The sequence below is a fragment of the Notothenia coriiceps genome, unplaced genomic scaffold (assembly GCF_000735185.1).
Source record: "Notothenia coriiceps isolate Sejong01 unplaced genomic scaffold, NC01 NC01_scaffold00020029, whole genome shotgun sequence".
NCBI lineage: Eukaryota > Metazoa > Chordata > Actinopteri > Perciformes > Nototheniidae > Notothenia > Notothenia coriiceps.
Genome location: NW_011352730.1, coordinates 1 through 14,136, shown reverse-complemented (window position 1 = coordinate 14,136; position 14,136 = coordinate 1). Strand labels below are relative to the sequence as shown.

General features: G+C 41.2%; 2 protein-coding genes across 2 annotated transcripts in view; both read left to right on the top strand.

Moving 5' to 3' along the window:
- LOC104952439 (filamin-B-like) overlaps positions 1-9,274 on the top strand; it is a 36,065-nt gene extending 26,791 nt beyond the window's left edge. Inside the window, exons 28-38 of the mRNA XM_010779258.1 lie at positions 108-399; positions 2,309-2,462; positions 3,206-3,395; positions 4,105-4,352; positions 4,837-4,920; positions 5,912-6,023; positions 6,630-6,770; positions 7,015-7,143; positions 7,394-7,576; positions 8,667-8,908; positions 9,266-9,274. Coding sequence (XP_010777560.1) covers positions 108-399; positions 2,309-2,462; positions 3,206-3,395; positions 4,105-4,352; positions 4,837-4,920; positions 5,912-6,023; positions 6,630-6,770; positions 7,015-7,143; positions 7,394-7,576; positions 8,667-8,908; positions 9,266-9,274 — 1,784 coding nt within the window. The remainder of the gene's footprint in view (positions 1-107; positions 400-2,308; positions 2,463-3,205; positions 3,396-4,104; positions 4,353-4,836; positions 4,921-5,911; positions 6,024-6,629; positions 6,771-7,014; positions 7,144-7,393; positions 7,577-8,666; positions 8,909-9,265) is intronic.
- A 664-nt stretch (positions 9,275-9,938) lies between these two features.
- Positions 9,939-11,246, top strand: LOC104952438 (filamin-A-like). Its single transcript, XM_010779257.1, has 3 exons — positions 9,939-10,207; positions 10,675-10,812; positions 10,962-11,246. The coding sequence occupies exons 1-3, from the start codon at positions 9,949-9,951 to the stop codon at positions 11,132-11,134; spliced, it is 570 nt and encodes a 189-aa protein (XP_010777559.1). The 5' UTR covers positions 9,939-9,948; the 3' UTR covers positions 11,135-11,246.
- Positions 11,247-14,136: the final 2,890 nt, after the last annotated feature.

The following is a 14,136-nucleotide window of genomic DNA, read 5'->3' as shown; positions in this document are numbered from 1 at the left end:
ACCTAAATCTGGAGTTGTTTTTAGTTTTTTTCCAAAAATAATATTTGTTCTCTATATATAAAAATATATATTTAATGTTTTTATGACTTCAACATTTCCTCCTGCAGGAAGTCCCTTCAAGGTCCCGGTGAAGGACGTGGTGGACTCCAGTAAGGTCAAGGTGTCTGGTCCCGGTGTGGGGTCAGGGGTCAGGGCCAATATCCCACAATCATTCACTGTGGACTGCAGGAAGGCCGGCGTGGCGCCGCTTGCCGTGGCCGTCTCGGCTCCTAAGGGTCTGGCAGAGCCTGTGGAGGTGACGGACAACGGGGATGGGACCCACCTGGTGTCCTACACCCCATCTGTAGAGGGCCCGTACTCTGTGGCCGTTAAATACGCAGAGGAGGAAGTCCCCCGCAGGTACTGAGCACAACCTATTCAGAGAGATCTGTTAGAGATAGAATGGTCTCACATGCAGAGCACACAGGACACACAGTGAAATGTGTTCTCTGCTTTTAACCCATCCTTGTACCAGGAGTCTAGTACTAGGAGCAATAGGAGTGGGGGGGAAGGGGGTTGTCCGGTGCCTTGCTCAAGGGCACCATGGCAGGGCCCAGGAGGTGAACTGGGACCTTTCCAAGTAGCAGTCCACACTCCATATTTATGTCTTTTCGGGGACTTGAACCGGCAACCCTACAGCTCACAGTCCAAGCCCCTAATGACTGAGCCACTGCCGGACAAACAAAATACTAAATCTACAATATAAACTTTTCAAGACCTTGAATTCTTCTATGGCCCTTGAATGCCTATACTTTGGCATTCAATTTTTAGGGGATAATGAAATATACCTTGTTGAAATGTACAAATAGAAATTTACAAATAGAAACCATTGTGTTGGAAACATTTGGAGGAAAATATTCAGACTTTTATGCTAATTAAGTAAAAGAATACCAAAAGCTGCTTTCTTTTGACTGTAATAAATTAATATTCCTTAATTAAATTGTTACTTTATTGTAAAGTTGAAAAAAATCGAAAACATAATCAAATTTGATTTCAGAAATCAGAGCACAATCTGAAATCCTATCCTATTCCCACATTGGGGATTTTTATTGAAGCAAAGTGGGCACTGCAGAGAAAGGGCAACAATCAAATAAGTAGAGTTAAATGTTTAAATAGAGAGGTGAGCACAACCTGTTAAACCCGCAGGGGCTAAAACACAACAATATTCACGAAACTGTGTGTCAGGGCTTCTTAACATTTAACAACCTATTAATGTGTCATACCCACTTAATGGGGAGCAATTCAGCTAACTGACGATATGAACAATTGTTACCGAAATAAAACAGAACTCTAATGACGAGCGTCTGAATTAGCACTAAGCGAAAGAGTGCTGACGCACTTGGCACATAACTCACGGTAGCGATCTTTTATACTTCATGCAATCTGCACAGATTGCACAGATTCCAATGTTATAAGTATCATCACTGAGCGACCAAAACAGGAAAGACAACACACAACTTCACTTTACGGGGCCAAAACGGTGTTCAAGGGCATTAAAACGCAGATAAATGCTGCTGAAGGTTAATCCAATGTCTCTGCGTCACTTTGAAATGATTACTGATAATCCATCATAACATTTATGGCAATAAACTGAGTTTCCATATAGAGTGTATGAGAGCTTCCGGTTTTGGGCATGCTGGCTGCGCATCACTCTCATTCACCAATGGTAATGTTTGGATTGGATTTAGGAACGCCCTCTCGATTCTATTGGCTCTAACGGTTCAAAAGAGTCCAAAATCGACCGATGGGTTCCAGATATATGGCAAATACACCCAAATGACCCCAGAGGTGGGTTTTTTTTCTGAATCTCTCTAAAAAGGTAAAATTTCACTTATTTTGCAATCTTGATACAGGGTACTTATTATATGTTAGTTTGGATTCCTAAAGCTTTTAGTCTACTATCCCATCATTCAAGCGTGGTGTTCACTATTAATAATGGGGGCTTTTTGGACGGAAACTATCATTTACATTTTTTTTACCATGTTCAATCTGAATTTACTTAAAAAAAATACAAACATCTATGGCATGTTATTTTAGAAATAGGCCTGAGGCCTGAAAAACAGGCTTGGGGTTTAACAGGTTAATAACATAAAAAGTCAAATAAGTACACACCCAAGGTAAAGAAAATAGGTAGCAGCATTATCAAAGAAAACATATACAAATAGTGAAGAAGCAGCCAGTTATAACATGAATAAATGGCTAAGCAGTATATACTCCACGGTCTTGTTCCAGTCAGTATCTGACAGTCCCTCTGTGTGACTCCCCTCAGTCCCTTCAAGTTCCGGGTCCTTCCCACTCACGATGCCAGTAAAGTGCGGGCCAGCGGCCCCGGGCTGACCAGCGGCGTGCCCGCCAGCTTCCCCGTGGAGTTCAACATCGACGCCAAGGACGCCGGCCAGGGCCAGCTGAGCGTGCTCATCACCGTCAGTGACACACACTCATAACACACACACATTTATAAACAAACCTCTGAATGTTATTTTTTTTCACAGCTACCTTTTTCTAAACCTGAATTGATTAATGAAACCCAAACTTAAATGTAGGAGCTTTAGTGTGTCAAGACTATAGAACGACATTATCTGTTTTTTAAGAGATAAAGGCAGCAGTTGTTATCAAAATATGTCAAAGCTTGACCATAAGACTAGCAAAATATAAAACAGTTATTCTATCCTGAAATGCATTTAATTACTTATGTCATTTTGTTATGTTTAGACTGGTGAAATCAATGTTCTGGTGCTATTTAGAGTTGGATTAGTTAGGTTTTTAGGGTATTTGGTAAAGATTAGTTTTAGATGTTTTATAACTTCTAAAAGAAACTAAATTGACGACTTCAAATAGTTCCTTTTATCCGACAAACAACTTAAGATATTTTTATCCTCTGATAAAGAAGTGTCAGAAATTCCTCACAATCTAATACATTTGTATTAAATTGTTGGAAAAAAACACGCAAAACTTTCTCGTGCGCACGAGATGCAAACCTGTTATCCTGACTTTTTTTTTCTCTCTATTTATTTATTTATTTTTCATGTCCCTTTAGGGGCTCCGTATAAATGACAGTGGAAACAGGTTAATAGGGAAATGTATGAAACCACTTAAATCTGTAAAGGTTTTTTTTCTGTTTGTGAATATAATAAATACATTCTGTCCCGTCCTCCCTCTTCTCCAGGACCAGGATGGCAAACCCAGGCAGCCCACCATCCATGACAACGGTGACGGAACCTACCGGGTGTCGTACATCCCCCACCGGGCGGGCCGGTACACCATCGTCATCAAGTACGGCGGCGACGACATCCCCGCCTCGCCCTACAGAGTCCGAGCCACCGCCACCGGAGACGCCAGCAAGTGCACCGTCACCGGTACGTTGGCACGGAGGAAGATGTAACACAGAGAACATAAATGATCCCAAATATAAATTACGCATTAAAAAGCATTGCTGGAGGGATTGGCCACATTCAAATCATTGAGTAAAATACTCATTCCAACAAAACACACAACAACCCTTAATAAACTGTGCAAGACAGAACATAGTTGACCATGGAATACTGATTTAACTTAAGATAATTACGGTTATATTATACTTTACATTTCAAGCAATAATCAGGTTTTCAGCATGAATATCTTTATTACAACTTATACTCCAATTTAAATATTGTTATATATACATTTTTCTCATATTAATTGTTGCTATATATTGTAATAATTTGGCAGACACATTTTTACTACTTTGCTTTTTATGTTTATAAATAAATAATATAAATATATATTTGTATTTTAAGTTATTTCAATGTATTAAAAAACTGTTAAGGAACCAACATTCTTAATTTAACTCATTATCTTAATATAAATATTTATTTTTATTTAAATATTGTTTTATTTAATTTTGAAATATAGCAACTGTAAGAAAACTAAAATGTTTACATTAATTTCTTATTTTTATATAGCTCATATTATCTTATCCTATTGTAGTTTATTGTGAAATGGAGCAACTACAAGAATCCAACTTCATAAAACAAACAGATTCTGATTGTTAAACGATTAACTGTCCTCTTCCTGCCCCCACCCCAGGTCCGGGTGTGGGTCCCACGGTTGCCATCGGCGAGGAACTGGGCCTGGTGGTGAATGCTAAGGCTGCTGGGAAAGGGAAGGTGAGCTGTGTGGTGGTTCAGCCCGACGGCAGCGAGGTGGAGGCCGAGGTGCTGGAGAACGAGGACGGTACATTCGACATCTTCTACACGGCGCCGGCCCCCGGGAACTACGTCATCTACGTCCGCTTCGGGGGGGAGAACATCCCACGCAGCCCCTTCAAAGTCATGGTGAGGGGGGGGAATACATTTGTGGTTAGGTTTATACGGCTCTAATGGGGATCCTAAATGGTTTCATGAAAGTCGAGGTCGTCATAAAGCTGAGAACAGTTTTATATAGAGATTTAACTGCGAATATTGTCTATACAGCTATCTATACAGGCTTAAAGGTTTTGAATTGTTTAAGTTTATTTCTTGTCTTCCAGGCAGCTGCTGGTTTGTATTCATGTAAACATCAACACAAATGACTCTTTGACTGTTGAAGCTTTGTTGAGATGTATAATCTATAACTGTGAAGATAAACTGCACAATGCAATGTAAATGCAGATTGATTTTGAAAATGGCCAAAAACAATGAGCTGATGCAGCTTTTGGTTTTGGTACTTTTTGACCTCATACCTCAGTTTGCAGGAAAGGATTTACCCACAACGCAGTGTGTGTGTGTTTTTTTTTTTTGTCTGGGTGTCAGATGTTAATCATTACTATCGTGTCTTCAGGCTACTGATGAGGTACCCATCATGCAAGAGGGGAGGTCTCTTCCGTCACAGGCTTCGGCCCCTGGAGTTGGGTTCCAGCCCTGGGTACCCAAAAGCACTCACACACACACACGTGCACACACACATGAGGCACAACACAGAGTCGTATACTGACGTTACACCAAATGTTTCCTACAATTGTCATACACAAATATCAATTAAGGAAACATCTGTTTGATTTGCCTTAAAGGGGCATTCGTAAGGGTTGTGTTTGGCTGTCATACATTTTCATCTAGTATAAAAACACATTTTATGATACACTTTCTTAATCCGACTACATATTCCAACTGGATCTTCATTTATCAGAGAAGAGGAGAAGGTTACCAAATGCTAACGGCATTCCAACAGCACTTATCCTTATAACTGCCTAATTCAATGCTATAACCAGTTTTAATTACCTGGTTTGTTTGGGTAGAGGAGCCTATTACAATTTAAAGAAAATCACCATACACTATATGAAAACGTGATTTAACACACAGTAGCATAACATCGTCACAAAATGAACACACACACACACACACACACACACACACACACACACACAGACACAGCTCCTCTCTCTTGCAGGTCACTGCTGGGTAAAATCGCCCCTTGCTCTCTCTCGCTCCATGCTAAGTTGGACTTCCTCGCCTGCTTTGCCTCATCCATATCATCGCTTCTCTTTTTGTCTCCCAATCCCAATGGGATTGCAGAAATCACCTAACAGTGTAACGTGAATATAAAAACAGTCCCAAGTATCTTATCTTTGTGATGCAGGAAGCTTTGCTTGAGGATCCATATGTTGTTCTGCAGGGGGATTTCTGTGGTGGTCTGTCTTTCTCCTCTTCTTCAGTCACCATCATCATCATCATCATCATCATCATCATCATCATCATCATCATTCTAATTCTAATTCTTCTCTGCTCCCTCGCTCTGCACTTCCCAGGATGCCACAGGCAGCAGCATGTTTCTGTTGCAGGGTGCTGAGACTGACAGGAAGTTGTTTCAGGGTTAAATCAAAGTGTTAACTTCCTGTCTCTCTGTCTGTCTTCTGCAGGTGACCTCAGACAGCTTTGATCCTAACAGCAGCAGCAGCAGCATTAATGGAAGCGGCTTCAGACCGTTCGACATGGTGATCCCTTTCTCCTTCAGAAAGGGAGAGATCACAGGTGATTTATTTTTGATTTTCATTTGAAGCTGAAGTGTTTTTCCATTAAAACACCTTGAACATCTTTCTTGTTAGTTGGTATGAGAGCGATGGCGTATTGATGATTTTTGTTCTTGTGGTTGTATACATGTAATTTATGGCATTGTTGGTTGTACCTCGACGCCCCCCTTTTCAAATACAGTTTGACTTACAGTATGATACAACGCTCTTGAGTTATTGTAAATGTTTGAAGCACACAAGTTGGAAACAATCCGATTAGTGTAGCCTAATCTTTATCTGCATCTGTGCAGATATACAGGGTTTAAACATCATGAATAGACATGCATAAACCAATACATCCAATCTTTTTTGAGACATTTTACTAAAATCCACAAATATCAAACTCATGATGGGGATAGAGAAACATCAGAGAATCACAGAAGTCTTTAAGATTCATCCATCCAATAATTGAGATTGTTCTGTTTGGAACAAATTGGTAGACCTACCAAGAGATAAAGAGCCACGTGGCATACTTTCATACAAGTAACAGAATAATAAAACAAATTCAAAAGGAATAATCGGATTGGATCATTGATTATTTACATGTGTCTTTTTCTCTGACCCTCAGGTGAGGTGCTGATGCCTTCAGGTAAATCCGCTCAGCCGCTGATCTCTGACAACCTGGACGGGACGGTCACAGTGCAGTACTCCCCCACTGAGGCCGGCCTGCACGAGATGCACATCAAATACAACGGAACACACATCCCAGGTCAGAACACAGTCTCACACACACACACACACACACACACACACACACACACACACACACACCCCAGGTCAGCACACGCTAACAATCTCACAGTTAAGCCATAAATGCATGCCGAACACCTTTATTTTCCTTCATTGGAGCAAAGGAGCACAAACCAGAAAAACAGAAAGTAGGTCAAAAGCATGTCAACTGAGGACTACCCCATGTTTAAGTTAAATGCTTTTTTTTAATTTTTTTTTTACAGAGTCTCCTCTTCAGTTCTACGTGAACCACGCCAGCAGTCCCAACGTCACAGCGCACGGCCCCGGGCTCTGCTACGGAGTCGCCAACAAGGTGGCCACATTCACCGTCTTCACAGAGGACGCCTCCGAAGGTAAGTTAGCTACAGGACCCCATCCACGCTTCTCTAGATCTAAGTTTCTCCACAAAGAATCAATCACCTTCAAGCTCACTACCTTTTTTTCATCACTCCAAAAGCCAACAAAATCAGAAATGCAAGATTATAATTTAGTAGTAAGTGGTTGCGTTTGTAGCAGCAGTAATAGTGACATTCTTTGCATTTTGCATGCAATTCAGTTCAGCGATAACATCCTGTTTCAAATTGAATCTGTCTGTCTGTGCAGGGGGTCTGGACCTGGCCATCGAGGGTCCCTCCAAAGCGGATATCAGCTGTGTGGACAACAAGGATGGGACGTGCAGCGTCAGCTACCTGCCCACTCTGCCCGGAGACTACAACATCCTGGTCAAATACAACAGCAAGCACATCGCCGGCAGCCCCTTCACCGCCAGGATCACCGGTCAGCCACACACACACACACACACACACACACACACACACACACACACACACACACACACACACACACACACAACAAATACATCTTAGTTTGGTACAAAGTTCTGGCAAAATAAATCTCCCCATAAATGAAAATGAGGATAATGATTAAGAAATGAACAGTCCCTGAACTTTCATTAATAATATTGCAATTGCCATATCAGTCAAAATAATCGCAAACCGATATTTTTTCGAATTTGATAAGCCCTCATCCGAATGTTCATGATCAGACTCCCTGAAGGACAGGAGCAGTGGCTCTCATTTCTAGAGGGTTTCCCTGGTTCCTTAAAAAGTCTTAAAAGGCATCAAATGTATTAATAATAAACTGCAAAGACCTGGGAAGTAGGATGTTAATCGTTTTTTCTGAAGCTGCATTATGAAATCTCAAAATAAATGGTAACATCTATGTAAAAACATTTTACTGAATATTTCTGAAATAGACATAATGCCGACCTGGATAGCAGAAAAAGTCAGTGGAACATTCCTTTTGTATTTGACTCTACTTTAAAGCAAAGACATGTCTCAGATGTGTTGTATCCATCTCTTGTGAACAGCAGTGAGCGTTCAGCTGTTTTGTAAGTCAGAGAGAAACTCTTCAGGTAAGCGTTAGCAGCTCCTGATATTTAGGAGCTGAATTCTGACACGACCTTCAGACTAAACACTTCTGCATCCTCAGAACTGCTCCTCCTTTTCCTTTTCTCAAACCAATTCCTGTCTGAAATGTCTCTGCTTTCTGTCTCATACTGCTCTGGTAATGTTTGTCAGTTTTGTCTTTCACCCTTTCTTAATCTCTGACCTTTACTCTTCTTCTATCCTTCCCTTTGTCTCACCCTGCATCCTCCTTTCTTTAATCTCTGTTTTTACATTTTTGTCTCCTTATTTTTTTGTTTTCTTCATTTTGTTCCTTTCTTTTTTGTCCTTATCCTCCTCTCTTTTCTCAATCATTGTTCCCTATTTTCCTCCTCAGCTTCTCCTCTTTTCCTCCTCCTCTGCCTTCTTCATTTCCTTCCTCCCCCTCTCCGTGTGTCCTCCTCTCTCTTTTCCCCCTCTTCTTCTTCCAGTGAGCTGGTTCCTGCTGGCCCTCTCTCGGCAGCAGCTCCTCTCTCCCCCCTCCTCCCGCTCCTTCTGCTCGCTCTGGTGGTCTGGAAGATCCAGCGGTCGAGGGGCTCGTTCCTCTGCTGTTGCCCAGGATCCGAGCCTCTCCCCTGGGCACGTGCGCCTCATCTCCGGCCTCTCCGGCCTGGTGCTGGGGGGGGGGAAGAGGGCAGCAAGGGGGGTTTGGGTCGTTGATGCCCGCTGCTCAGTGGGTGGTGCCAGGGTGGAGGGTGCGTTGTTGCTCTGTGGCACTGTTTTTTTCAAACAATTATCACCTTTTAAATATATTTCCTGAAAAGAGCAATTGACTTCTAGTAGAGCGGAGACACTTTATTGTTTGAATACTTTTCATGCAGAATTTGCAACCACATTTGTTGTCAGCTTGTTCAGGTTAGAGTTACTATTACATTACTTAATACTGCTGGTTAGCTAATCTTTAATATTATATGAAATATTTTAAGTACAATATTTTCTTTTGAAATCTAATGGAAATCCAATTGAAAATCCTAAGTAATTTATTGAGAAACTTGGACTTCTTTTGACTTTTTGGACTTATTGTTTTCAGCTACATTGATGCTAAAACAAACACACATTTAACACAAATCAGTTTTCTTGATTTTCCAACTGAGCAAACATAATTTTCAATGTGATAGCATTTATAATGATTTGCATTGAAAAAAAGGAATATTAGACAATCTGGTTATCAAACTTGTATTTACATTATTTGTATTGAACCTATGATATTATAATTATTTAAGGATCTATGCTCAACTGTTTACAAAATGTATATTAAAGAAAAACCTGCCGCATATTTCAGAAACTCTGCTCTAGGGGGAACCGCCCAGTGTTTGTAACACAACTGCAACTGCTCTTAATTTCTCTTATGCTCATCCTTTTTCCTTCTACTTGGATAATTTACCTGATTAATGTAATTGTAGCAAATTATAATCAAATATGTACTCATAATACAAAAATTCTTTTTTTGAAAAGCTTGTAAAGGTGGAGCTAATGTTTAATAACTTTATACTATATATTTTTTATTATTAATAATGTAAATCTACAAATTAAGTGGTAACTAAAGTTTTTAAGATAAATGTGGTGCAGCAAAAAGTAAGTAAGTAAATTCAAAGTACCTCACAATTCAACTTTAGTACAGTTCTGGAATAAATGTACTTAGAGTAACTTCCCAAATGATTACAAAAATAATCCATATGTATAATAACCCTCTTCCTGTGTGCAGCGATCGACATGCAGGATGTCTCCGCGGAGGTCTCCTCCCCCTCGGGGGCCCGCCAGCCTGCAGAACTGGTCGCCGCAGGCAACGACACCTACTGTGTGCGCTTCGTTCCCACGGAGATGGGCGTGCACAGCGTGAGTGTGCGGTACAGGGGCGTGCACGTGCCAGGCAGCCCCTTCCAGTTCACTGTGGGGCCCCTGGGAGAGGGGGGGGCCGCCAAGGTGAGGGCAGGAGGTCCGGGACTGGAGGGAGCCCAGGCAGGAGAGCCAGGTACACACACACACACACACTCACACTCACACTCACACTCACACCACCACACATAGACACAGACACATTTGACAATAATTTAACCAAAATACCCTGCCAGGTGTTGCAAACCTTTTTCCATTTAAAGTAAAACCAACCCGGTTGTTTCACGATGATTCATAACGATAATAAACCAGTGACAGAAATATCCGAGCTTTGCTTACCTTCTTTTTCTTGAGAATCCCAGCAAACAACTAAACGGGTCATAAAAAAATCATGAAATAGTATGCCTAGACAAAAAAAATCATAATTTACTTAGTATTTGATTCTTTTTTTTAATCATATGATATGTTTTCAAAAATGTCCCTGCCACTCCTCTCTGATGTGACTCCACAAGCTGTTCAGACCCCAGCAGGGAGAACTAAATGCTGCTTTTGCACATAGTCACTCTCACCCCCTCCCCTCTATCTCTCTCTCTCTCTCTCCAGCTGAGTTCAGTATCTGGACGAGGGAGGCGGGGGCCGGCGGTCTCTCCATCGCTGTGGAGGGTCCCAGCAGGGCGGAGATCTCCTTCGACGACCGCAAAGACGGGTCCTGCGGGGTCTCCTACGTGGCTCAGGACCCCGGTACAGAAACACTCACGCAGTGTAGTCTGATGATTGTTCACTGATGCATTTATATTCTTATCAACTTTTGTTGGTACTAAGTGTTTCTGTGTTCGGGTTTTGATTAATTTGCTTGATCGCTTCTCCCCCCCCCCCCACCTCCTCTGCAGGTGATTATGAGATTTCGGTGAAGTTTAACGAGCAGCACATCCCTGACAGCCCGTTCCTGGTTCCTGTGGTCGCTCCGGCCAACGACGCCCGCCGCCTCAGTGTTACCGGCCTTCAGGTGAGGCACGAGGAGACACCCCCACACCCTCTGAGGCTCAGTTGCATAAAAGTGTGATATCATGAGCACAACAATAAATCATGGGCGAAGATAGATATTAAGATTTTGAGTTAAAACACACACAGCTGGCTGATTTCATTCCACTTATTTTTTTAAATAAAGTTTCTTTGTATTTATTTTTTGGAGCGATGTATTGTGAGTAATAGTAGCAAGTCTCATCCTCGAAGTTAAACAAACTCTCTGATTTAGCCCCCCACTATAATTGAGTCTCTCATTAAAGAATTAAAGCCCATATCAGTGGAACCTTTGCGTTGCTCAGATAGCCAGATAACGTTTTTTGTTTCTTTCTTTATGCAACTGGCCTCATGGATGTGACCGCAGCCAGGCAAACGCACCGCTTCTGTGTGAAGTTGACACCTCAATCTGAGAGAGGCACTAAAGGAAACCTTTGGGGATTTTTGGACACATTTTTAAGAATTAACTAAAGCTCTAACTTTAAGTTTCATTTTATTTTCCGCTAATTGATTATTTCATTTATAATGCCAGAAATCAGTGAAAAATATCCAAAACGATTTCTGCAATTGTCAGAAAAACTAAATATGATCAGTTTACATTCATATTAAATTGAATCCTCACATTTGAAGCACATGAACCAAAGAGTGACTGTTGATAACTGACCAGTTATTGGATTTATTGACATTATTCAGTGTGTCAGTGAACTGATGAATACATTTTCTGGCTCTACAAGGTCATCATTACATCATGAAATCAACAGATGTTCTTAACATATATTAAACACACTCACCTGATGAGATTACATTATCATTAAACAAAAAAGGATTCCTCTTGTATTTTTACAATAAACTTTTCGTGACATTTAATATTGACAATGGTCTAGATAGAAGAAAGGGTCAGGAGGTGACTAATAATAATAACATATTAGACACTTTAGATTTACAGGTTAAAATGATTCTATATAACAAGAAAAGGTGTCTCCAATATTCATTTAAAACATTTGGTCAGCTGATCTGTCCTCTCAGCTGATCTGTCCTCTGAGCGTTTTGCCTGGCTCTGGTCATCCCTCTTCTGTCTGGTGTGGAACTGCTGGTGTTTCTCTTGTGTTTCATTTAAAGGCTCTTAACAGCACCTTCATCATCTTCATCATCAGCTCTGGATGCTGAGCAATGGCAGACGGAGGCGGGCCACTCAGAACACCTGCTGAACTTTAGAGACCTAGTTTGGTTTTGATCTGTAGAAGATCCTCAGCTGGTTTAGCTACATCAGAGTCTTATAGTACAGTCAACAGTGTGAGTGTTGCTGCATCGCTTCTCCATGACAACATGCATTAATGGAAGATACCCTTTATGACAAATAAAAAACAGATATTATCATGAGGCTTAGATATGAACAGAGCCTTAGTTGAATTTTCATTTACTATATCATGATGTATAACATTAGGGAATAAGATAATGGCAATGGCAAGATAACATACAACAAGAATAGAACGCTGTTAAATCATAGTAAGTCATAATTTAATTAATTAAATTTTTTTTTTTAAATTACTTTTGTTGAGACAACGGTCAATACTCCTATTCCTAGTTCTTAATCTGTTATTAATTTCTACCAGAAGTTTGAGAAATATGATATTTAAATGTTTTTATTTTACAAAAGTAGGAATAAAAAGTATTCTTTGTTTTTATTTATGATAATGTATAGGCTATTACAACTAAAGTCAACTGGTAAAATGTAGCAAATCGAGCAGTTTTGGCACATTTGTCAATATTATATAGGGCCTGAGCACGGGGCGCTAGGACCCAACGGCGTCCTAGCACGAAGTGCGAGGAACCTATTGTTATTGGTGGTATTATTATTATCGTGCTGGCGTTTCCTCTTTTTGAGGTCTTTAGGATGCTTAAAAAGTTGTATAATTTTGCACGGACGCCAGGTCCGGTAAAAAATTCAATATTCTGGAGTCAATGGGTTAAATATTCCAACATGCTCACTAGCGCCACCTATCAAAATCCCATTTCGGAATAAATTTACAAAGTCGCACCGTAACTCCGAATGACCTGAAATTTTGCACACATATCCGGGAGGACCTGCTCTACAAATAATCCTCTTGGAACCCTAAGCTCCGCCTACATTCTTTTTTTTTTATTGGCATAATTTACATTAACAGTTAAATATTCACTTAAATTTCAATTTTACATACAGCATCGGTGGAGGGTCAGACACATTACCGTAGAAAATGAGCATGTTAGGACTATAAATATTGCCGCCGTCAATCAAAACGTACTCGCAAAAAGGCGGAGCTTAGAAAGAAATGCTCATAACTATAGGTTACTTACGTAACCCCAGTTCTCAGAGTAACATGAAGTGAGATGTCTCACTATGGGATGCGCCTCAACGCGTATGCACCAGAAGCATCAATCTCATTACGCCAATCCTGATTGGCTGGTGATCTTGACGCCAACGTCAGGGAATCCACCAACCCTATAAGTAGCTTGCGCCACGACGCAGGCGTCATTCAAAATAAGCACCTCTTCTCGCTTCGCCTCAGCAAGAAGGGCCGTCAGGTGAGACATCTCACTTCATGTTACTCTGAGAACTGGGGTTACGTAAGTAACCTATAGTTCTCATTCATAACACTCCGTTCGATGTCTCACTATGGGATATTGAGACTCCCGCATTGCCAGACATGCTTATCTCGAAAATCACCAACACAAAACCAGAACTTAACAGGTAGAACCCTGTCCCAATACGGGGCCCAGCACTGCGCGGGCCGCACTTGGAGCAGAAACATCTAGCCTGTAAAAGCAGACAAAAGTGAGCAGCTCGCTGCTGCACAAATGTCTTGAATGGAAACACCCTTGAACAAAGCCCAGGATGTAGCCAATCCACGAGTAGAATGAGCGCGCAGGCCCGTTGGTGCCTGCAAACCCTGACTCGTATAAGCCAGAGCAAATCGCCTCCACAATCCAGTGGGAGAGCCGTTGCCTGGTAACGGGCTTGCCCTTATGAGGGTTAGCCCAAGATACAAAGAGTTGGTCATTGCACCG